Source organism: Haliotis rubra, unplaced genomic scaffold (assembly GCF_003918875.1).
Source record: "Haliotis rubra isolate DU_JTF1 unplaced genomic scaffold, ASM391887v1 Scf21, whole genome shotgun sequence".
Taxonomy (NCBI): domain Eukaryota; kingdom Metazoa; phylum Mollusca; class Gastropoda; order Lepetellida; family Haliotidae; genus Haliotis; species Haliotis rubra.
Window position 1 is genome coordinate 415711 of NW_025766114.1, and position 25173 is coordinate 440883.

The window sequence follows — 25173 nt, forward strand, 5'->3', positions numbered from 1 at the left end:
AACTACTGTCAAACAAGACACTAAAGAAATTTTGGTCCTTCCATTTTCACCAGATACAGTGCAATTAGACTTATGAGGCATCCACTTTTCCAAGCACCCCAATCTAATGAATCACCATGGAAAGGTTTATAGGAACAAGAGAGTGAGTGCGTGCTTGCTTGCGCAAGTATGGTTTATGAGGCATCCACTTTTCCGAGTACCCCAATCTAATGAATCAATGTGAAATGGTTTATATGAACAAGAGAGTGAGTGAGTGAGTATGGTTTTATGCAGCTTTTAGCAATATTCCTGCAATATCACAGTGGGGAACACCACAAATGGGCTTCACACATTGTGCCTATGTGTGGAATCAAACACAAATCTTCAGCACAATGAGTGGACGCTTTAACCACTAGGCTACCCCCACCACCCTATGACCAAGAGATATAGAAATTACTTTTACTGTACATATGATAAAGCAAAGAAAACAAGAAGACAAAGTCATCAATATCCCCAGCAATGGCAAAATACTCTTCATGATTATGTCTACGAGTTATGACTATGTCAAATATTTAGGTGTGTATATAGAAAAGTGGAAGGAGAGCATTGAAAGGAGCACTATCACCAATTTCAGTCAAAGTCGAACTTGTTGCCATGGAAACGCCAAAAATATTTTATTCAGAATTCCAAAACTACCAAAAGGCACCAGTACACCACCAGACCAATCTGTGTGCCAAGTTTGGTGAAGAAATATTGAATGGTTTTAGAGTTCTGCTCCGGAAAAGAGCACTACCACCAATTTCATTCCAAGTCGAACTTGTTGCCAAGGAAATGCAAAAAATATTTTATTCAGAATTCCAAAACTGCCAAAAGGCACCAGTACACCACCAGATCAATGTATGTGCCAAGTTTGGTGAAGAAATATTGAACGGTTTTAGAGTTCTGCTCCGGAAAAGACAAATGTGCACGGACGGACGCACGGACGGAGTCCATTTTAATACCCCCCTGCAAAACGCGTTGTGGGGGATAACAATATATAAAAACAACCAACTGCATTTTCTTACAACACATGAAACTGAAGTTTCTAGGTTGACACCTGTTGAATGTGCTATCAATCATCTGCTACAGACTCTTAAGGAATTACCATTTCATCAGGTCGATAACTCTTACCTGGAATAGCTCTTCAAAGAGATCTTCCTCAGGCCTGGAGATAATCCTCAAGTCATCATTGGCCAGGACAACCCTGGTGTGTGTAGGTCCCCCAGCTTGTGTTGTGAGGGTGTTGGTTAGCTGTAGGATGTCCGCTGCTGTAGTTGGGCCAAGGAGTCTGCAACAAACGTTCTCAACATTCAAAACCTTCAGACCCACTTGCTCTGGAATCGCTTTATATACTCCAGGATTGTCCACATGTGAACTGTTGTACTGATTTTCTTTACTTATTACAATAGTAAATGTCACTGGTTTCCAAAGTAACAGAAACCCACATGATCACATATATATGTCATAAGAAATATAAGAAACCATCGTTAACATTACATTTACTTTTCAAAATGGATTATTGCTTAGACAAAGATTTACTGTTACAAATATCTGATAGGATAGAAACACAATGTGCATGCAGTCAGTGGTCAGAGGTGATGCCAGTTTTTGTTTCAATTTGGTGTTTAGTTTTTAAATAAGAACTAATGTTAACTTGTGTCAACTCATTAATAAGAGGATATTGCTAAACAAAAGACTATTAAAGTAACCAAGTAGGAACAACAACATCTCAACATATCAAGTTACCTCAATGGTAGATTACTTCTGAAAAAGTGCACTGAATGTCATTCATAAAGGTCCATATTCAATGATAATTAAAAGTTGTTTTGTAATTAATACACCAATTTTTAATTGCATTATTTTCATTACAATTTAATGCAAGTTCCATGGAACCATACTTAGTACATCAGCATTCAAAAACATCTGTTATTATTCTAAAACTAATTTCAGCATCATAATTGCACTTCAGCATTCAATACCATATGCCTTTAACATCAATTGCAGACATTTGACATTTATTTTTGTGTTACATTTCTGTGTAATAACTACAGAAATGTTTTTACATTGATCTTTAATTTTTCAACCTAATGTCATTTTTACAATGCATACCCTTTTACATCCTCTCTCATACTCACCATTAAGTGTCAATGAACGTTACATTTATTTTTGCCAAGTTATTAGGTATTTATTAGGACAACTTCCATCTATTATAAGTAATCCCAATTCAATAAAAATATCAGAGAATTCTTACAGACAACTTCAGATAAAATAGGAAAGATCTGATACAATGAACAAGAATAATTTATTCACATAACCTTACTTCTAATGTCTCCCATACTATACTAAATGTTGTTCTACATCGCTACTTTATAGCTAGTTAGTAGTTTATTGGCTAATTCCCATCCCTGTATACACTAACAGTTTAGTTAACACCTGTCCTAGTTCCAGTTTGTCTTATAAATGTTTTTAACCTTTGTAAGATAACTGGAGGATTTGGCTGTCGACCACTGCCCTGCAAGTTGACATGGAGAGTCTGAGTGTTGGGATTGAACCTGTAGGAGCCTCGTTGCCGGTTCCCTCGATGAACTCGAGCCACGCCCATCACTGTGTGGGGGTCAGACTGTCGCATCAACAAAGGATGAGCTGTTGTCACGTTGCTAGGAGCAGGGGGAAGGGACGGCACTAAAATAGAAGTTGAAAAGTGATCTCCTGTTTTATACAGATCAAGTAAGAAGTAACATTCTGGTTCGGAAAGTTAATAAATCTGCTTTTACGAGATCTTACTTGCAAATTGTCTTTTACGTTGTTCACGAGAATCTGGGCAGAGTTGGTGATAGTCATTACATTCATGCAGAATGCATGTACGATTTTTGAAAGATTTGAAAGAGCGATCTGGTAAAATACAAATTTTAACTTTCAACAGAAATGTTTCCACTTACTTGCTTCATTTCCATTATCGTTATCATGAACAGAAATAGGCAGTTGGTAGGTTCGTATCTGGGAGTTATCATTGAAAAAGATGTGCTGGACGCCACCTAATTGAGTGAAAGACAATGGCTCTATTACCAATTTCAAGTAGCATTTTCAGACTGACCCCTAAAAAAGGTTTCTTTAAGAAATAGGTCCCAAGGAAAGGGCCTTTTTTTGTTGTTGTCAAAACAGAAGTGTAATACCCAGCTGTCAATATTTTACTGAAACCTGTCTCAAAGTAGATCAAAATGCTTTTATGGAGTTTCTAGAAGCAGCAGTTCACAAAAATCAAAAATGTTTCTAAAGCTTCCGATTGGTAATTAAATTCTATGAACAACTCTATGGAGGTTTGTTTGTTTTTTAAAGCCGAACCCAGCGATATTCCAGCTATATGGCGGCGGTCTGGAAGTAATCAAGCCTGGAACAGACAATCCAGTGATCAATAGCATGAGCATCAATGAACGCAAGTGGGATACAATGACATGTGTCAACCAAATCAGTGAGCATGACTACCCAATCCTGCACGTCACTTCTTATGACAAGCATGGGTTGCCAGTTCTAACCCAGATCTTCACAGATCTGGAATCCTTCAATCTTCCAACATGAAAAATCAGTTCCCTTAAATGAATTCCAAAAAGCTTCAAATACTCAATAACACCGTATTATTACATTGGCCAACACATGATGTTTATCTCGTCTAAATAAAGTTGAACATAAAGAATTTTGACATTGGGTTTCATCTTCTTTTTACAATGTTAAAACATCATGTGTTGGCCAATTTCCTGGTGTTTTGGTACATGGGAATTCGTTTGGAACAGGGCTTGTTCTGACCCTGATGATAGGTCCAGAACAAGCCCTGAAACGTACAAAACAATAAAAAGAAGATGAATCCCAGAACAATTCTTTATGTTCATCAAATAGCATCTTCTAACATGACAATCAAACATCTAACAATAAAGTTTGTTTGAATGAGCATGCAACACAAAGACACACACACACTCTAGCCAAGATTGGAACTGATCTTACTCTCACCCATGGGGTATGTCGAGTTTCCGGCTGGAAACATATCATCCATGTGGAAGAGGAAGTCATCCTCGTAGCCAGGAGTGATGGTGGTGTCCATGTCATGATAGTCATCTTCATCAGCATCCATGTCAGAACCCTGAAACACACATTCTTTGTCACACAGAGCCTGCAGTCACTGGCTTCTTACCTGTTTACACATACATGTAGTCCATGTGTATGAATGCCTTAGTAAGAATGTCCCTGTTCTGTATCATAAGCATTGATCCTTGGAAAAGCTCCCTGAAATCGGATCTTCATGCTTGTTACCACTATACAAAGATCTGAGGATATTTCATTGATGGTTGCATCAGAATGGCCATAGCCAACTTGGACTGACTGATGAGTGAGTGAGTGAGTGAGTTTAGTTATACGACACACTCAGTAATATTCCAGCTAAATGGCGGCAGTCTGAAAATAATCGAGTCTGGACCAGACAATCCAGTGATCAACAGCATGAGCATTGATCTGCGCAAATGGGAACCGATGACATGTGACAACCAAGTCAGCGAGCCTGACCACCGGATCTCGATAGTCACATTACGACAAGCATGGGTTACTGAAGGCCAATATTCTAACATGGACCTTCACGGGTGGACTGACTGATGAAGTGACTAATGAAGTGGCCAACAATAGCTGACACCAGCTGGTGACTATTCCTGACAATGCTTTCAAAATACTTTGACAAAGTCCTTGATTCAATATTCGAGCGAGTGTGTGAGTGAGTGAGTGAGTTTAGTTTTACACCGCTTTTAGCAATATGCCAGCAATATCATGGCACGGGGACACCACAAATGGGCTTCACACACTGAAACCACGTGGGGAATCGAACCCGGGTCTTCGGCGTGATGAGTGAACCCTTTAACAATCAGGATACCCCACCTCCCCTTGAACATTTGAAAACTGAACAAATGGCTGAGATTGTAAGGCAGTTCTAGCGATGGGCTATGAAAAGTCTATTCTGTTTCAAAGGTTTGTCCGATTGAAGCAAGAGATGGACGATGATTTTTATGAAATCCATCATACAGGTGAGGTGAGGTGAAATTGGGTTTAACGTCGTGCTTGAGAATATTTCGCTCATATGACGACGTGCATGCGTGTGTATGTGTGTGCGGCTGCTTGTACTAGCCCATTCGTCACCACTCGCCCCTTTCCGTAACCTGCAAGAAGACTCGTCCCCCTCTCGACGCTCGTTATGTGCGAAAATACGACAAACCAATCAGAACGCGCGTAAATGACTGCGGTGCTTTGGTAAAAATAATCCCGAGTACTTAAATCGTTTATGGCATTATGTCATTGTTTAAAAAATCCGGAAAAATATATATCGTCATATTGCAAGTACAAAGAACTTAGCTAACAGGATGATTTTGCTGCCTATTATGGTGCGTTTGTTGACATGACGGCTCTCGTGGGTCCAACTGAGGGTGTTTCTGACGATCTTGCGGTCTTGCTATGGAGATTGTACGTGCGCTTCCAACAATTTTAGGAAATGTAATTATAAATCGCTACGAGTTTCAAAACAATAATATTATATCTGTATGTAACTAATCAACTTTAATCTTTAACATTGGGCATATATTTAAATTTTTCTGGGAATATTTTAGTCTGACCTTGTGGTCATTCATATATTTTTCAGCGAATTCAGTTAAAAGTCCACTTGTGGTATGACAGCAAGGTTACATGTATGTTCAGTTTGAGAAATATTATAAAAGTCATTTTTTGCGTTTCTGCTTTGGGATTTATTGTTACGGGGTTTTTTTACAAATTTTATTTGAGTATTCAATAAAACAAATCCCATTTGTGATTATTAAACCCTTTTCAGAAATATAATTGGAAATATAAAGTGAATATCTGGTAATAATTACGGCAGAATATGTCTTTAACAAATATGTTTTTTTCTTTCTTTTAGTTGTACCAAGGAGGTTTAATTCTTTAGAATAAATAGCAAAAACAAAAACAGCAATACAATGTATGAGTACTTCAGTGATATTAAGTACCATTGGAATCAAACAGGAATAGAATTATCGTTCCTGTTTGAAGTAGTTCTGATGATCCTACGCCAATATGAAATCCTTCCAGAGGGGCACGAGTCGCTATTCGGCTTGTCCCGGAATAACACGAGTTGGTCACGAATGGTACTAGCCTAGACTGAAGCTGGTTTTATACTATAGTGCTAGCCCACTGAGATACCATGAGGCAGTGAAGCATGAATACCCCACTCAGACACATTATACTGACTCGGAGCCGACCAGTCCTTGTTGTACCCAGTAATGCCGAGCGCCAGGCAGGGACCAACAAGTACCATATTTTAACGTCTTTTGGTATGACGCGGTCGGGGATCGAACCCGTGACCTTCCGCTCTCCGGGCGGACGCTCTAACCACTACACCACGGAGGCGGTCTCTATCATACAGCCTGTAACTAACGTTCAGTATACCGAGTTGGTAACATTTTTGAGAATACATGAAAAGAAAAACACATTCAAACTCACTTTCCTAATCTGGTAATCAATGCTCTGATAGGTCAGATGAACGGTAGTTCGGACATGAACCCAAATGCCACAGATTTAGTAATTACAAGAAGTTCTGATTTTAAAGGGAAATCTTGGATGATAATACTGAATAGTTTCCATGTAAGCAATGAAATGCATCGCCAGACCGAAACATGTGATGATAATGGTTTATCATAGTGATTAGCAAACACCTCTTCATAGATCAGATACTTTAATAATAAGTTACATTATTCAAATATTTCAATGAAAGGAATTCAATGAAGACACCAAATTGGATATCTACACCATTTCCCTCTCTCTTCTTCCCATAATTATACTTTACTTGCGTAAATGTCTTTCATTATCCAACAGAAAGTGAACACCCCTATAGAAAATGAATCAAGCCTCACAAGGTAAAGTATGTTTACCTATTACTTATCATAATGTTGTAAAGGTTAATTGTGAGTTATACAATTCCAGGAAGAATACCTGAAATGATCACATATGGCCCGGAAGTACTTGTGACATTAAGGTTACGGATGCTGGCCGACAAATACCAATACATTTGGGTACAATGACACAATAAACTTGACACATACTACCACCAAAAAACCCAGTCAAAATCCATGAGGATACGTCATAATGACTTCAATTTCATCAAAATAACCATAAGAAACAAACCTCATCATCATCTTCATCATCCTCGTCATCATCTTCATCGTCATGATCATCATTATCAGCATCATCGTTGTCATCATCATCACCTTCCGAAGCACTGTCAGGAGATCCTTCCTCTGGACCGTCATCTGAAAGAACAGGGTACAATCAATCTCCATTCACTCACTAAAGACAACCCAAAATATCCCGGATAGAATTGGTTTTCAGCAACCCATGTCGTAAGAGTCAAATTAACAGGATCAAATGGTTGACTTGGTTGACACATCATTGCATAGATCAATGCTCATGATGTCAATCACTGGATTGTCTGGTCCAGGCTCGACTATTAACAGACCGCTGCCATACAGCTGCAACATTTCTGAGTGTGTCATTAAACAACAAACAAACTCATTGAAGACAGGCAGGAAGCACAGTCAACTCGAAGCTTTAGATGAGATTAATGTTTTCTATGCTTTCAACAATACTAGACCTCGCTCACCTTGAACATGGTCATCTGCATCATCCTCAACATCAGATATCTCCTGGGTGACCATCTGAGAATCATGCTGATCAATGTCGTCGGTCTCAACCTCTACATTGATTATCACTCGTGGAGATTCATCCTCATTGTGTGATGCCTGACTTGGCTCCTCCACTGCAGCCACAAGAATTATTAATTGATTAATTAATTCATTCATTCATTAAATCAAACATCTCTATAAAATTCCACACAAAATGAACACTCAGAAATATATTTAATTGCCAGAAGTACAAAAAGTGTTTTCCTAAGTTTCACACATCTGCTATCCCATCTTTTCATTCAATCTTCAGGGACGTCCATCATCAATGGTACTTCATCAGATAGGTCTCAGAACAAGTACTCAGTGATTGTTAAAACAGCATGTTTGATCAGGTGTTCTCATAGAAAACAAACTGATTACTCATGAACACATACATGGCAAACAATAATGTCTAAATTAAACATTTCACTAAAAACCTGAAGAAATGAATAAATATCCAAATTAGCAAAAAGCAAACCTTTTGAATCAAGCCTCATAATACATTCTAAGTACACATACCTAATTTTGTTATCAAACACATCTTAGAAACTATAGGATACAATAAACTTGTTTACTTTGTCCTGGCCACTTGCCCTATATTTGAATCAACATGAGCATAACAAACTGCAGTTATGAAGAACCTAGTGTTCCCTTAAAGTTTGCCACAACCATAGTTTCCTGTATGTTCTGATTCAATCTAGAAGTTTCAGATAATTTCTCATTCGTTTGCACAGCAATATCAGTCCATATTTGAATAGCTTGTGGGAATACTCCTTACCTGTGCCCATTGTGATATCTCCTAGAATTTCATTCTCAGGTTGTCCTGGGCCTCTGTTTAGGAACTGGTCCAACACTTGATCCAGAAGGTTGCCACCCTGCAAACATAAAATAACAGTCATTGAAGACATCTGTGTCCGGGAAGCTAGAACGCATTCATCAAACTTTTCAAATCATTATCATGCCTGGTTCCGAAAATTCTGTCGCTGATAAACCACAAATATGAAACAAGTTGTATGTTGTCATTGAACAGCATTTATAATTGATACAGATAAAAGGTGAGAATTTACGGATGTCAATAATAAATAATATAGAAGTTGCCATCTATAAACTAGTATAAAATCAAACACATCCTGAAATTCATCTGATTTCTCACTTCTCTTTGAACAGATTTCAAAACTATGACTTCAAAGAAAGTGTGTTCACTCCTTAAAAACTCCAAATTCCAACTTCACACCATAGTATTTGTTCTAATGCTCCCACACACTGCCTCATTCAATTAGTGCTGTGCTGGTACCTAAATCTTGCTGGCAATGTCTTACCCGACTTTGACTATCAAGATCTGGCTCCACAGCATCATGGGTGCATGTTTCTTCCAGATCATCCAGGTCAAGAGGATGGTCAGTCACATCTTCTATTGTCACATTGTTCTCAGCTTCACCCGCAAGATTATCTTCTACACTTTGGGCATCTACAATAAAAAACACACCAATGGTATCTCAAGATTTCTTGTCCAAAACAGGCCACAAACCACTCAGGTTGAAATGAAACACTAATACTTATCACATCAATATCGTATCATAATGAGCAAAGATTTATAGTTTCAACACATTTTTCGAGAAATATTAACACCTTACCTGGCTGATTGTTATTAGCCGCAATGGTTGTCCCGCCCATATTAGGTGGTCCTGAGCCATCATCAGGTGTTTTGGGCTTGGCTGTGACGCTCTGCAAGGGCTGATTGACACTTCTTGATAGGGTCTCAAGTGGCTTCAGTGCAGAATTAATAGTCTGGGCCATGTACGGACTAGACAGATCCAAATTATGGGGTATCCGAGCCAAATCTGTTACTAGTCCCCTTTTTAATAAGTATTTTCACCATATTGTTCATCACAGTTTGCTGGCCCTTGAACACTTGATTAGGTACTTGCCCAGGGCTCGGACAAGCCTCTATGATAGTACTTATTATTCCAGTGAGGGCCTGAAGGCGGGAATGTTTTTCCGAAACTCTCTGGTATTGCAAGAGCTCTCTGTAGAGCTCCCTTGATTTCTACCACGAGGGAGTTCTGAGCTTCTGGGCTGTGATTGCAGGAAGCGATGCTGGCAATAAACACTCGCGACAAACTTGGACAGTCTCTATCACCAGATGCTTGGCATTGGGGTAACAAGTTGTCCAGAACAAAAGCTAACACACTGCATTCCTGAAAAAGAGGGGTAAGTGAAAATCTTTAATGTTCAGATGAAAATATAATTATTTGTTTTATACAGAAACAACCCACTAAGTCATCCATAAATTATATATATAGCAGGGAATAATACCAGATTGAGGCATCTCTTTATCAACTTTCTATAGGAACTTCAAAAAGAAAATCCATCAGCATAGAATATACCACTTTAACTTTTTTTTTTGTTTCAAGATGCTACAGCAGTGTTCCATTTATATCATAGAAGCCTGTAAATAACTGAGGCTAGACAAAGCTGTGTCCTACACAACAGCCTTGATAACACAATTAAGCGGCCTTCACACGGCAAACTAAAGTTTGACAACACGTCAAAAAATTGTCACGTGACCGCACCGATAGAGACATGGCGCTCACATGACACGAAAGTTTGACAACATGTGTTCAACAAGTGAAAACACGAGTTTGACAACTTTTAAAATTTTAACAACATGTGTTGTCAAACTTTAGTTTGCCGTGTGAGGGCCACTTTAGAGTAATACGTACCTCTGACACCATTTCTGTCTGCCCTGAATGATATGTATACTGGGTGATCAGCTGTGTGCAGTTGCCATAAGACTTAATGATCTCTGACAAAAGACGCAAGATCGCCGACTTTGGCAGCAGAGGACGTTGTTTTCGTATATCTTCTGCTGTTTTTGTATCTTTCTGTTCTTTGGATGTGGAACTTTCTGCATTTGCATCAGCCTGACTCTGTCAAAAAACAAAATGAAATTTGGAATGTAATTGTGTTAGAAACAAGCATTGTCACTAAGGTGACATAATCCTCCCACGCAAATTATCAAATCAAACTTAAAAAGTAATGAAAGTGAAGGTCTGATTTAAGATAAAGTTAAATGTCAGCAAAAACATGACCAGTCAACCTCTCTTTATATCTTGCTCTGTAGTTGTTCAAACACACAAATATTTTCAAGACTCACTTTGACCTTGACATGAATGTCTTCGTGTATGCAAAAATAGTAATAAAGAAATTGCTTATTGAAAAACATTCAAGGGAAGTCTTGAAAGTCTATGAAGAAAATCCAGTGAACTGTTCTTGAGATATCTCGCTGACAACCTTAACATGCTGAAATCTTCAAAGTGTCGCAGTGACCTTGAAAATTATGTGAAGGTCACCAAAATCGACTGGAACTTGCACCTTCCGTGGATGAAGCTTGGTGTCAAATATGAAGAAAGTCCATTGAATGGTTCTTGAGATATCTTGCTGACAATCTTTACATGCAGGTTAACATGCTGAAGTCTTCAAAGTGCCGCCATGACCTTGAAAATTATGTGAAGGTCACCAAAATTTAACCAAACCTGAAGAGGTTTTCAATTCTTCGAAGAGAGTCGTCCTTGGGGTACATATAATGCATTTTCCACGCTGAAAATGTCCTGTGACAGTTGTATCAATGTTTTTTGAATAAAAAGATTGTACAATAAATAAACTTTTTTATTTATTATACGGCCCCCACCTACGGAGTTACCTCCCGTTACGCATGCGCACCAACTGGGTAAGCTCCTAGGCCCGTATCATCATTCCTTCTGCTGAATATATCAGTGAACAGAATTGCGGGGAGGCGGGAGGCCCTACCCCAAGGATCGACTCTCTTCAAAGAATTGAAAACCTCTTCAGGTTTGGTTAATTCTTCTTCATAGAGATCGTCCTTGGGGTACATATAATGCATAAACACAGACTCCCAAAGACCGGAGGCCAGGGAGGAGGGAATTCTGTCCCAGCACACACAAATAGCGATCGTATCATGGACAAAAATTGAACAGGCGCCATAACACTCACCTGTCACTTGTCCCAGTTTTCGCTTCCGAGAGGCATTATGGGAGGGAACTGACAGGAGGAATTGTGCACAAAGACGACCTCCATACGTTTAGCATAGGCAATGCGACATGGTACCGAATGTCAACAAAACCCCACCCACCAGTGTCGATTGAGTGAGCACCGTGGGGGAATGTCAAAATACGCTCACAATCGACTGAATAACTCCTGAGAGAATCGAAGGGGTAGTTCTCTGAGTGAGCTCTAGTAGCGGATAGATCAATAATACACATTATTGTACAGCAGCGTCAATAAACAAACCAATAAACCAAGACTCACTTGGTCAGGGTGGCAGGACACTGTCCACTGGAGAGAACAGAGCGGCCAAAGCTTGCATACGATTACGGGAATGTGTATCGAGCTGATAGTGCCGTATAAGCGCGTGCTTGGCCGGCTCCAAATAGCGGCAGAGCAGATCTCTTCAATGGGAGTGCCGATGCAAAAGCTTTTGATGCGGCTACTGCCCCTGACCGAGTGAGCCTTCAACCCCTCAGGGGAGGCTTGCCCTTAGCCTGATAAGCGGCACAAATACGAAGCGAGCCAGCGAGACAAAGTCTGCTTGCTGGCTGGCACCAGCCTTCCATACCACCGTAACAACAGAACAGCTGGGTACCCGTGGGGATTCCCTGCGTTAAGTTTGATATAGACTTTGAGCTGTCTTCACGGACATCCAACGGGTGAGTGCTTTCGTAGGAGAGGTCCCGATGTGGAAGGCTGGGTAAGAGTGGGAAGTTGATAGGAGCTGTCACATGGAAGCGTGATCGACCTTCGGGCGGTAAGTTTCGGAGGCGAATGCTGACCACGATCAGTGTGAAACACAGTCAGCGCCGGGTCGGACGACATAGCATGTAAATCGCCGACCCTTCGTCCAGATGTTACCGCCACCAGAAAAACAGCCTTCCAAGTTAACAACTGAATGGAAATAGCCGATAGGTGTGAGAAAGTTGGACCAGACAGCCAATCTAGCACAATTGACAAATCCCAAGGTGGACTGGTTCAGCCTGAGAGCAGGTCGAACCCGTTCGTGGAAATAGCCAGCGGAAAGGCCTTCTTCCAAAACGAGCTGTCCAGTAGCACAAGCAGCCGAGCTGGCTGGGTGGACAGCTGTGAAAGGACCGACAGAAGGCCAAGCCGCACGGGAAACTGCGGATGAGTGGTAGCGGCGAGGAGCAGGAGGCTGAGCCAGAAACCCGAGAATTACCGAAAGAGCACTTTGCCCCGAGAACTGGCTGGGTGGACAGCCGTGATCCCAATCCAGTAGGAACACTTTGCGTCGGCAGCCAATGCCCCTGGGTCCGGTATTCGAGAGGCAGAACCGCGGGTGTCTGATCGTCCCGCCCGGACGCAAACAGATCCACCTGGAGCGACCCGTTACAACTGGGAGATTACTCTGAAAATCTGCCTGTCGAAAGCATCCACTCGCGGCGGCCAGGATCCGGCGAGAGCTGGCGTCTGCTGCGCTTACGTTCTCCAGCCCGGGAGATAAACAGGAGTACCTGACAATCGCACTGGAGTAAGCTTCAGAGGAGAAAGTCCCACGCCTCCGGGAGCTGGGGACACCGTGCCACCCTGCTTCAGGATATGCGACATGGCGATCTGGTTGTCCAACTAAAGGCGGACTACCTGGCCGGGACATGCTCTCTGAAGCTTCGAAACCAACCGCACAGCTCTCAGTTCCAACACGTTGATGTGAAGGTGGGCTTCGACCGGACCAGAGTCCGACACCCGACAGACTGCCCAGAACACCCCCAGCCCGTGAGGGCGCGCCGGTCTGAACTGTGAGAGCTGGCGTCGGGATTTCCAAAGGGATCCCCTGGTGAGATTCCGACATTGGTCCACCACTGAAGGTGAGGTGTCAACCACCGGGGGACTGTGAGACTGAGCTCCAGGTCCTCCGTGTGAGCCCACAGCCTTGCCAAAGCTTGCTGTACAGGAAGCATCCTCAACAGCGCCCGCCACACTACAGAGATCGTCGTCAGCGCCATATGGCCCAGTAGGCGGAGCCAAGTCCGTGCTGGTGCCTGGGGCTGGGAGAGGAGCGAAGATACCATCTCGAACTCTGGCGATCCGGTCGGGCGACAAGGAAGCGAGATCCTTGTTTGTTTGGAATCGCGCCCAAGAAAAACCAAGTCCTGGGTGGGTACCAGGTCGGTTCTTGAGGTTGATGATCCACCCCAGTCGAATTAGAATGTCTATCACTGTGTGAGTAGCATCTTAGACTTCGCTGGCTGTGTTAGTGCTCGAGCAACCAGTCGTCGAGGTAAGGGTAACAACGCCTTCCTTGCGGCGGCGAGGGTAGCGGGACTAACATGAGCTTGGTGAACACCCTTGGGGCAGTCGATATGCGAAGGGGAGCACCCTGAATTGGTAACACATCCTGTCAAGAGAGAGCCCGAAGGTACTGCTTGAGCGATGGATGTATGGGCGCATCTGAATCACGCATCCTTTAGGTCGATTGGCGTGAGCCAATGTCGCCGGGGCTGGGCACAGATGAGATCACCAAAGCGCCAGTGTCTCCATCTTGAAGGATGGTACTTCTAGCATGCGGTTCAACCCCTTGAGGTTGAGAATGGGGCCGGAACCCGCCGTCTTTCTTCGGAGACGAGGAAATGCGTGGAGTAAAATCCCGCCTGTTCCTCTCGGTGGAATGCGTTTCGATTGCGGACTTGTCCAGCAGAGCCTGAACCGTCGTCGCGCAATATGTCGCCCTTGCCTGACATGGCGGCACGTGCGGGCGTATGCCCGGTGAAGTCGGGCGGACCTACGCTTCCACAGTGGTAAATGGCCTATGCTGACGGTGGACAGCACCCAGCATTGTTGGTAGCCTTCTCCCATTCCGGCAGGAATAGAGAGCAGCCTCCCACTGGGATATGGGTAGGAACGCGTCGTTGTCCCCTAGTAAGCGGAACTGACTGGGCGTGACACGGTTTGAGCAACAGCCTGATGGGTTCCGCGGGAGGTGGGGCAGACCTCAGCGCCCGCGAAAAGGCTGGGAGCTAGTCGGCGAGGACTCCTCCTTGCCCCTACCCTTGGCGGACCTGTTCCTCCGCCTACCCTACTAGCGGCGAAGCCAGCCCGGCGGACTTCGGATGTAGGCTGCACCCGGTGGAGGAAGGTGGAGCGGGGCACCGAGGCGAAGACACCAGCAAGGCCTTAGAGTCCTTGAAGGAGGTAGCTGCAGCGGCAGCCTCCCGAATGACCTGCTGTGACCCTGGAAGAGGGCGGCTCCCAGGCGGAATGGGAGGGCCAGCAAGGTCTGCTGTGTCGCCGCTGCCGAGTACCGAGGCGTCGACAGCCACAGCTTGGCGCATCCCCATGACTGCGCACATCACCGTCGGCGCAGCAGACCGCAAAGAGTCGCGGCGAGGTGAGCCTGTACTTCCGATAGCTGGCCAGACAGCCGCGACATGCGGCGAAACATCACCAGCATGCCCTCCGCCTCCAGGGCCGACCTCTGTATCGAGGAGAGGTAGGCCTCATGGACCTGCACCCTGACCTGCTGCATGGCGTTCCGGTAAACCTCCTGCGTAGAGTGCGATGCATGCGCGAAGGCACCAGCGAGGGCAAGCGGTGGAGTAACACGCCCTTGCCGAGCAGCCCGAGCTGCTCGGAGGAAGCCGAGCCTCCCCAAGAGGCGGCGGAAGTAAAAACACACTTTCGTCCACGATAGGTACCACGAACAGGAATCCTCCCCAAGCTGGTATCTCCTGACAAGCTCCGGCAAGTCAAATCGGAGGCGAGAACCAGACAAGAGGGATCCACCCGCGTCCTGTACTAGCGAGGGCAGAATCGCGGAGCTGCGTCTGCGTAGGCTGCCTAGGGGCAAACGCCCTCGCCTGGCAAAGCGGAACTCAGCCGAGTCGAGCTGCTAACAGGCACAGCGGCCTGGGGTAGGTACTTTCGGCAATCCTTTGCGGACCTCCCGCAGAGCGAGCGAAGCGGAAGGCACCGTCAGGCTCCTCTACCTCCCCGAGTATCCATCGACTCGGCCCGAGGCGAGTCAGAGGCGAGTCTCCTCGCTGAAGGGACCCTAACCCGACCGGTGGGCTGCCTAGCACTAGGAACCACAGAGAGGGAGGAGCAGACAGAGTGCCCAGCGTCAGCGCCTGCAAGCGTGCACGGACCCCGGTCCCGAGGCGCTGGAGGCATACCAGGCAGAACTGGTGCCTCCCGCTCTCATGGGAGGCGGGAGGCGCGGGATCCGGAACCCCAGGAATGCTCAGCGGTCCCTGCGCCAGCTCCGAGGAGGGGACTGGGAGCACCTCCCCTCCCGGGGCAGCCTCGGGACCCGAAGCCAGAGGCAGCGGGTCTACAGGCGCCTCAAGGCTGAGGGATCGAGCGAGCCGGCGATCCCACCCTGACTCTCCGCCCCGTCCAGAGTGGCGAGGAACTCCTGCGGAGCCCTCCAACAGACTCATGGGCGAGGGACTTCCACGGAGTCCATATGTTGCTGAAATAATTGAGTCATTAATGACATGTCAAACCCACCAGTAGTAGCGGGAGAGGGATTGGCTGTGGGATTTTTCCCTTACGAGACCGCTTTTGGGTCTTAGGCGGGGGACCTGGGTGAGTTCCCCACCGCCTCTCGCATCTCTCTATAAAGAGTGTCAGCTGCCCCTCCTCTTTTGGAGCGCGGGGAAAACCCAAGACAGATAGTACACACTTTGGCGTCATGGCGGTTTTCTCCAGGCAGGCCACACATTGGTCATGCCTGTCGGCCGTGGAATGCTTTGTCCACAGACCGAACAGGAGGTAAAAGCCTGAAAGCAAACAAAGCATGTAGCTAGCGGTACCAGCAACATATATACCGCGTAGAAACATTGAAAATCGTGAAGGCTACCCGCGGGGAAGTAATAGTTGGTACAATGCGCCAATATTGCGACCACATGGCACGCTAAACTTCCGCCATGGCAGAGCAGCGTGTCGCGTAAACCACGGGGAAAGTTAAGCGTAATATAATTAATACAAAGTCACAATTATGAAACAACCAACTGCAAAGCTTTACAGTTCCTTTCATTAGGCAAATAAAGACCATACATACAGGTGGTGTCTCAGACATGTTCTTTATCTCGGATAAAGTCAGCTCTGCACGGCACATTCGTGTCTGTTCACAGCAGTGACAGCAGAAGGAATGATGATACGGGCCTAGGAGCTTACCCAGTTGGTGCGCATGCGCAACGGGAGGTAACTCCGTAGGTGGGGGCCGTATAATAAATAAAAAAGTTTATTTATTGTACAATCTTTTTATTCAAAAAACATTGATACAACTGTCACAGGACATTTTCAGCGTGGAAAATGCATTATATGTACCCCAAGGACGATCTCTATGAAGAAGAATGACTGGGCCCTGCACCTTCCCTAGATAAAGCTTGGTGTTGAATACGAACGGTTCTTGAGATATCTTGCAGACAAGAGTAAAATGTTCAAGTCCCCTTGTGACCTTGAAATGAAGGTCAAGGTCACCAAACCTGACTAGGACCTTTCTTTTACTGTGGCGAACCTACGTACCAAATATGAAAAGAATCCAGTCAACGGCTCTTAAGATATTTTCAATTCGTACGTACGAGTACATACAGACTGACAGACAGAGCCTAATATTATATTATACTATAACAATGTCCCATATTTTATTCTCATGTGTCCTGACCATGATAGGCATACAATGATGACAATACTTACCGATTCTCCTTCATCAGTGCTTTGAGGCACTTCTGCGGAGCTGTTTTGTCGGACCATGGCCTGCTGCTGCCTTTCATTCAACTCCCTGGCAACTTCATTCACAACCTCCTGGATAGCTTCTGCTAAGGTCTGAGCTGGTCGAACTTCAGAACTGGACGTATCTAAAGCAGATTAAGACAAAAGATCATTTAAAAGTAGTGTTGAACGGATTGTATTTGTACACAGAAAACACATTTTCTATCCTTAAAGATAGGTCCTTCACTTAACATCCTTGCAATCTTTTATTATTTCCTTGTTCAGGATGCTGTAGACCTCCCCCCACACACTTTTCGAACATTTTGTGTATATACCAGGAAAATACCATGAATAAAAAAGTACTTACTTTCATCTACTTTCCATGTGTACTTCACGATAAGGGCATTCAAGAGATCATGTACCACCTCCTTAACTGTCTGGTTGATGGCAAACGAAAGCTGTTTGGTAGGGGAGCATTTCAGGATCTGTGGTGCATTTGGGGCTGTGTACCGATTCTCATCCTCATCTGGAACAATTAAAAGAGCAACGTCTTTAATTCAGTGCCTGGAACGTTTCTATATTGTCTGACAAATTCATTTGTTGCCCAGGTTCTTTCTATAATACTCGTACAACATGAGTGAGTGAGTTGGTTTTTTTACACCGCTCTTAGCAATATTCCAGCAAATATTACGGCTGAGGACACCAGAAATGGGCATGCACAAAATATTGTTTGGCCTTATCAACTTTAAGAGTATGCTCATGAATTGAAACTGACCAGATATCTTGTCATTCAGAAATATAGCCATGACATTGTGGTTCAAGGCATACATTCCGAGTGAACCACAGGTAAATCAAACCAATATACTTCAGGGAACAATCAAGTCAAATCAATAGCTTCGAACAACAACAGACAAATGGCAACTTACTGCCTTTTACCTACCTCTGATAATCTTGCCAGGTGGAGGCAATGCTATCTGTAGTGTATTCCTTGCTACTTCGCAAACAGACTTGGGTTCCTACATCCAGCGGGGCCCAACACTCTCATCACATAATGCATCTCCTTGGACCCGATACTTCCATTGGCAACTCCACAAGCACTTGATCCTATTCCACTGCAAGCATTTCGCATCACCTGGAAGTAAGTATAAGTCAGAAACATTAGGAAAATGACTCATTCAGCATTGGTATAATTGGCGTCTTACTTTAATCATTTTGAACTTTTAATTCTTTTTGTTTTGTTGTTTAACTCCGCACTCAGCAATATTCCAAGTATGTGGAAGTGGTCTGTAAATGATAAGGTCTGGACCAGACAATCCAGTGATCAACAGAATGAGCATCGATCCATACAATTAGGATATGATAATTTGTCAACCAAGTCAGCAAGCCTGACCTCTCCTTCCTGTTAGTCACCTCTTATGGCAAGCATGGGTCACAGAAGATCAGTTCTAACCTGGACATGTCCATTTTAAAAGCCTACGACAGTTGTAACAATATTTCAATAAAATATTTTACCAAACAAAAAACTCGTTATGTGTGGTGAGACCACCCCTACAGGGCCCCGTAGAGGGCCCCCTACAGCCAAGAGCAGGTAACTCTGGCTGTGTACCTCGTACCTCACTTTTCATGCTGAACGTGTCAGACAGAATGAGGGGAGGTGGTCGGCCGTACCCCAAGGAGGACTTTTCTTCAAAGAATTCATAACCTCTCCAGGTTTGTAAAATTCTTTTCAGAAGAAGTCCTCCTTGGGGTACATATAAACATAAGACAGACTCCCAGCGATGTTGAGTGGGAGTGGTATTCTGTCTGCCTAACATACCCCTAGTTCAGTCGAAGGCACAGCGAAGCAGCGACAGAGAGAAAAGTACACTCACCTAGTCACCTGACCGCTGATGTCAATCAGGCGGGTGGCAAGGCGGGGAAAAGGAGCCTAGCCGATAGGCTATTGGTGGAATTGATAAAGGCGGACGCAAGTCCCACCCCCAACCATCAAAATGGGAGGGGAAAGTATGGGCGAGTCCAATATATATCCCTCAGCAACCCAAACCAGCGTGGTGCAGGGATGAACACAGTGACTGTAGCGGTGATAATCGCTACATACAGTAAAAACCACCACCAATGTGATACCACCACCGATAAAAATTGAGGAATTTATTAACACCTACACCATGAGAAAAGCAAACGTGATTTCTAAGGCTCATTCGGCTAGAGAATCACGACACTGCCCACTGGTGAGAACTGTCTGGCCAAACCGAGCACGCTCCCGTGAGTGTTTGTCAAGCTGATAGTGGCGGATGAACGTACTCGGTCGGCTCCAGATAGCCGCTGAGCAGATCTCTTCAATGGGCAGTGCCGCGGCGTATGCTTTTGATGTCGCCACTGCCCTAATAGAATGAGCCTTTAAACCCTCATACTGTTTCAGTTTTATGGTTGTTAGAACTTGTCATCAAGAAGCATCAGAAAGAATCAAAAGTGTTATCAAAACAAAAGATCATTTCATAATGAAACCATACCTTTTCCATACAGTACTTGAGAGAGGACGGTTCCTCCAATATATGCCTGAAGAGAAGAGTTGCCAGAGAGACAAATCCTTGAAAAGCTGAGGCCTGTGTCAAATTCAGAAGGATTTTAGGTCCACCAAGTTCAGCAAAATGCACAGCATGCTTGTGTTCTCTGGTCAATCGAAGCATGAGTCTCAACGACGCATGTAGAGTGTCTGGATCAACAGGGACACTTAGTAAAGAGACAACTGATCTGAAGGACAAAACAAATTTAAAATTAGATTCTGTTACAAGTGAACAATAATATCTCACACATATCACAGAATCCTATCAAATCAGGGATAATGTCACCTAATGGCAGTCAGCCACTGTGACTTTCTGAATGCACATCATTGTATCCCTTTAGTGTAGATGATTAGTGCTCATCACTCGATTGACTGGTCCATATGGGTGACTATTTAGGGGGAAACAATTATTGTGATAGCAATAGTCTATTGCAACATACTATTGTGAGCAACTATTGCAATAGGGCTTTTTTTCTCCTTGAATTGTCTCACATGAAGTCATTTCCCAAATGAATGTATAGTTTATATGAAATAAAAACAAGCTAAAGTAGGTTCAGTCTCTTTTAATAACTGACCAGAAACTTGAAACCTAGATCAAGTAAACAGTTAAAACAAACTCAATGAAGCTGCAAGTCTGCACCCAAACAATGTTTAAAGAACCACTAAACTTTGTTTTTTGTCACTCTTTTAACCATTACATATGAAAGATTTGTGGTTAGTCTTATGCGGAACACCAAATTTATTCTTTAAAAACTTGAGGTTATTTAATACCGAGCGATTAAAAGTTGCCAAAAGTTAAGCCTGCTTCCTCTAAGCCAACGCGAAACCACAGACAGGTTAACAGTAACTCTGTCGCCAGAGCACTGCAGTGGCGTCATATGAGGAGCGATTTTCAGTTAGTTGTATAGAAAATGTGTAGCACGCTCATCATTTTGATGATTTCTCGACATCAACGGCGACATGCCGAATCGTTGCTTTGTGATCAATTGCTCCTAGGGGGTCGGGCGATGGTGTCCCCATGCACAGATTTCCACAGGACCCGCAGTTAGGTGCTAAATGGGTTATGTTTGTGAGTCTTGGCGGCGTTGTGGAAGCCTGAAACGATATCTTACTTGTGTTCAGATGGCTTCACGAAGTTAAAGAATCAAAACTACTTACTAGTTGTAGTAAAATATGCATATGATTGATGACCATAAAGATTTTCTATGACACAACTTGTAACATAGCGATTTCTTCCTCGGAAGTGAGGTTGTGGTCAGTAACAATAATATTGTAAAGTAGTACTATATTGACACCCACCTACGCTGCCACGAGAGAAATTTTTATGTTATACGGCTTTGTCATGCAAAATCTATTGGCCATCATTAAAATACATATTTTACTACCAGTAGAAAGTAGTTTTGATTTTGCTAACTTTCGGTGGAAACAAACCTAAATACCATTTATCCTCAGACTGGCGGATGTTCCCGACAGAAGCTGCCATTTTTAAAAATAAAAAATCTGTTAGAATTAAGGAGATTATAGTTTGTTTTCATCAAGTTAGAAAATCAAGACTACTTTCTACTAAGTAGTTAAATATGTATTGAATCTTAACCAAACGGATTTTGCATGACACAACTTATAACATAGCGATTTCTTCCACGAGCCGAGGTGGGGGGGAAGTCACAATACTCGCGATAAATTTCTTGCTACATTCCCATGGTTAATGTCCACTCACCAGTATGTAGATACTAGTCAATGTCGTCTTTATATTTGGTCTTATAATCCTAATTAGTTTATTATCATACTTGTATGCATTTTGAAACTAAATAAAAAGCAGGCGATCTGCTGATACTTATAGTGAATTTATAACAGAACTGTAATATCTAGACATTTTATAGTTTGCCAATGTGAATCATAATTAGCACACACACCCTAGTGCATGTTGTCTGTCTCATTACACTTCACGGTGAAAACAATGATTCTGTTGAATGCTACGACAAATGAATAAAAACAAAATGCAAATATTAAAATTAAAACAGATTAAAGTTATAGGAACAATATCAGGCCATTACCTTGTTCGAGGAATGTATCCATCAATATCCACAAAACTGTTCCAGATGATGTGTCTTTTAACAGTTTAATATCTGAAAAAGTGATAAATCTTTTCAGGTATTGGTGTATAATCTCATTGGTCACCCAAGATAGCACACCTGGCAACTAATTGCATAATGTCCGCCTTTCTTTAAAACAGTAATTTAGTTAGCCAATAATGGGCAATCAATCAATGTATTGCCGGTTAATCCTTTGAAAGAAGGGCGTTGTTTTACACGAACACCGACCACGACAGAGTGTATTCAGTATAGATTAGTAAATCTACATACATAAACACTACCTTTTGACAATTCCGGCTGTGTAAGATAAAAGTAATTAATCAATCAGCATGTTATCGGTTAATCCTTTGATCGATGTTTATAATGTTGAATATTTACTCCAGACACAAGAAATGCCAAATGGGAACCTTTGTCGGGTAATTTAAGTGTGTTACCACTAATTATACCTGTTATAAATTCATTAACTGACCATCAAGTGAATGATGACAAATAACATGTGTAGGTTTATACCACCTAACACGGGTTACAACAAGGGAGTATTAATTGCTGTATTGCATGTGAAAACTTATGGGCCGACACTGTTTTGAGAATACAAACAGATTTTTACATGACATGATTAAATATCGAGGTAAAAAAGCACAGAAATGGGATCAATTTGGATCAGTCATTATACAAATAGGGCCTAACGACACCAATCGATTTTGACAGAATCGTCTATGAAAACAAGTTGTAACTTCGGAACTAGGCAAAGCATGAGACAAAATTAAATGACAGTAGATTGTGAGAACATATAGCTTTCATTTTCCACAACAATTGTCACGATTTCAGGTTTATACAAGCCTGTAAACAAGATAATTTAACCCCTAAAATGTAGATGAATTCTGCACAGGCCCTCCAAGCTATTCCTCATATGACGTCACAGAGTCGCGCCGCTCTGATTGGTTGAAATTTCGTTCGCGGGTGAGAATTGTGCACTGTTGTCAAAAAGGTCGATTTAAGTCAATTAAAGGTTGAAATGAGTAGTTTTAATGACGGGGTTTCATTTATAACGATGCGAGATAGTGATTTATGTATTTTTACCCCTTAGGGTTTATGTGACCTTTAATAGGTAAAAGGGGCGGATAACTCTATATCAAAGTGAACAAATCTGGTACTTCCTCTATTTTGCGCTGCATATTTATCAACGGAAGTCAATTACTATACTATCGATAGTCACACATACTATCGATGCATCAATAGTTTTTCGTTTCTACTATCGATTAATTGCTATCGGAGACTCAACAATTGCAATCCATCCATAGTTCAATACATCATTACAGCCCTACTGGTCCAGATTTGATTATTTACAGACTGCTATCATATAAGTGGAATATTGCTAAATGTAGAGCTAAAAACCAAAAAAATCACCAATATCAGCTGAATGGTTAAGTTTGTACAAGTTGCCAAAGTTGTTCAACTCTGCACTCAGCAATATTCCCACTATATGGTGGCGGTTCAAGTAATTAAGTCTGGACCACATAATCAAGTGATCAACAGCATGAGCATCAATCTATGCAATGGGGATATGGGGATACAATGGCATATGTCAACCAAGTCAGTGAGCCTGACAATCTGATTCTATTAGTTGCCTCTTATGACAAGCATGGGTTGCTGAAGACCAATTATAACCCTCATCTTCACTGGTAGCTGTCTGGTTATGAGTGAAGACACAGTGAAGCAGTTCCTACACCAATCCACTGATCAATCAAAAGATTTATGATTTTAATATTCAAGCAATGAAAAACATCACATGACTTACATTGTGACAATAAAGAAAAGGGCTGGTTCTCAAGCAAAGATGTTTTAATCAAACAGCTATCTGCAGCCACTGTAGACTATATTCATATTTCACCCAATACACTTACTTTATTATGCTGGTGATTTGTTCATCTGTAAAACCTTGGACTACTATCTTCTGTTGCTTCTCCTTTTCATCTACAGTTTCTGTCTCCATCTTTGTATCCTCAGGAGCTGAAATACACCCACCGAATCACTTCCTGATTTATCACTGACAAGCTAGTGGTGGTCCGATTCACAAGGTTGGTTTTGTCAGTTACATTTCATAAGCACCATAAGTTCGTTCCTTGTCATGATTGAATTTATCTTAAAGACTCCAGGATGTTCCTAACATACTAGTCATCCTTTAAAAATGTGAAATTTGTAAATGCATTTTGTGCAATTTGCAATAAAACACCAAAAACCTGAAAGAACTACATATTTTTTTCTATATTTTTTGTGCATTAACAAACATAGCCAAGAGAATTTGATGACGCTAACCAATTTATTTTTGATGATTGATCAGTTGTAATGAACCAATCATCAATTGTGAGATTTCAACCAATTCCCAACACTATGACAAGCACACAAGTAGAACTATGAGCTGGGTTTTGGCATCACAAACATTACGACACATATTCTTCAAATCCAAGTGATCACTGAGTGATTCATATACAAATGATCTAGCTATTCAGCAAGACAGATAAATATGTATTGAACATGACATTAGTCAACCAGATACTGACACACAAATTTAAAACCAGTCAATAATTGCCAAGATTTGTTTCCTGTCTCTTTAAATCCAGACTAGTTGACATAATTTACAGTATTGTTTTATGTCTACACGATGTTATTCAAGCAAATGCTCATTGATGTCTCAAAAGGGCAAACCAAAAAGGAACATGTAAGGAAGATTCTTTACCCTTTGTTGTCTCTCCAGATGTTTCTGCATTGTTTTTGTTGTCTTTTGGTTCATCTTTTGTGGAAGGTTTTTCTTCTGCTGTTGGGAAGGACAGCATTATCGGTCTCCTGTTGCCAGTCTCTTCATTTACCTACAGCAAAGTTGACATGGTTACAGGAACTATATCAGGTATTCACTGACATCATTTGTAAATGAAAGCAAAGGAGAAAATGATACAAAACTTCTTGTCTTCTTCCACTTCGGGAAAAGTGCTCTCAGACAGAATTTGACCACACAGCA

The 25173-nt window shown here is 42.6% G+C and overlaps 1 protein-coding gene across 1 annotated transcript in view; it reads right to left on the minus strand.

The window, feature by feature from the left end:
* Positions 1 to 25173, minus strand: part of LOC124276491 (E3 ubiquitin-protein ligase HUWE1-like) — a 123367-nt gene that overhangs the window by 37739 nt on the left and 60455 nt on the right. Inside the window, 19 exon segments of the mRNA XM_046712122.1 lie at positions 1150 to 1306; positions 2490 to 2700; positions 2958 to 3053; positions 4015 to 4150; positions 7222 to 7346; positions 7697 to 7852; positions 8536 to 8632; positions 9077 to 9225; positions 9392 to 9611; positions 9613 to 9759; positions 9761 to 9955; positions 10481 to 10687; positions 17487 to 17647; positions 17869 to 18027; positions 18442 to 18501; positions 18504 to 18633; positions 20012 to 20252; positions 24062 to 24167; positions 24895 to 25024. Coding sequence (XP_046568078.1) covers positions 1150 to 1306; positions 2490 to 2700; positions 2958 to 3053; positions 4015 to 4150; positions 7222 to 7346; positions 7697 to 7852; positions 8536 to 8632; positions 9077 to 9225; positions 9392 to 9611; positions 9613 to 9759; positions 9761 to 9955; positions 10481 to 10687; positions 17487 to 17647; positions 17869 to 18027; positions 18442 to 18501; positions 18504 to 18633; positions 20012 to 20252; positions 24062 to 24167; positions 24895 to 25024 — 2883 coding nt within the window.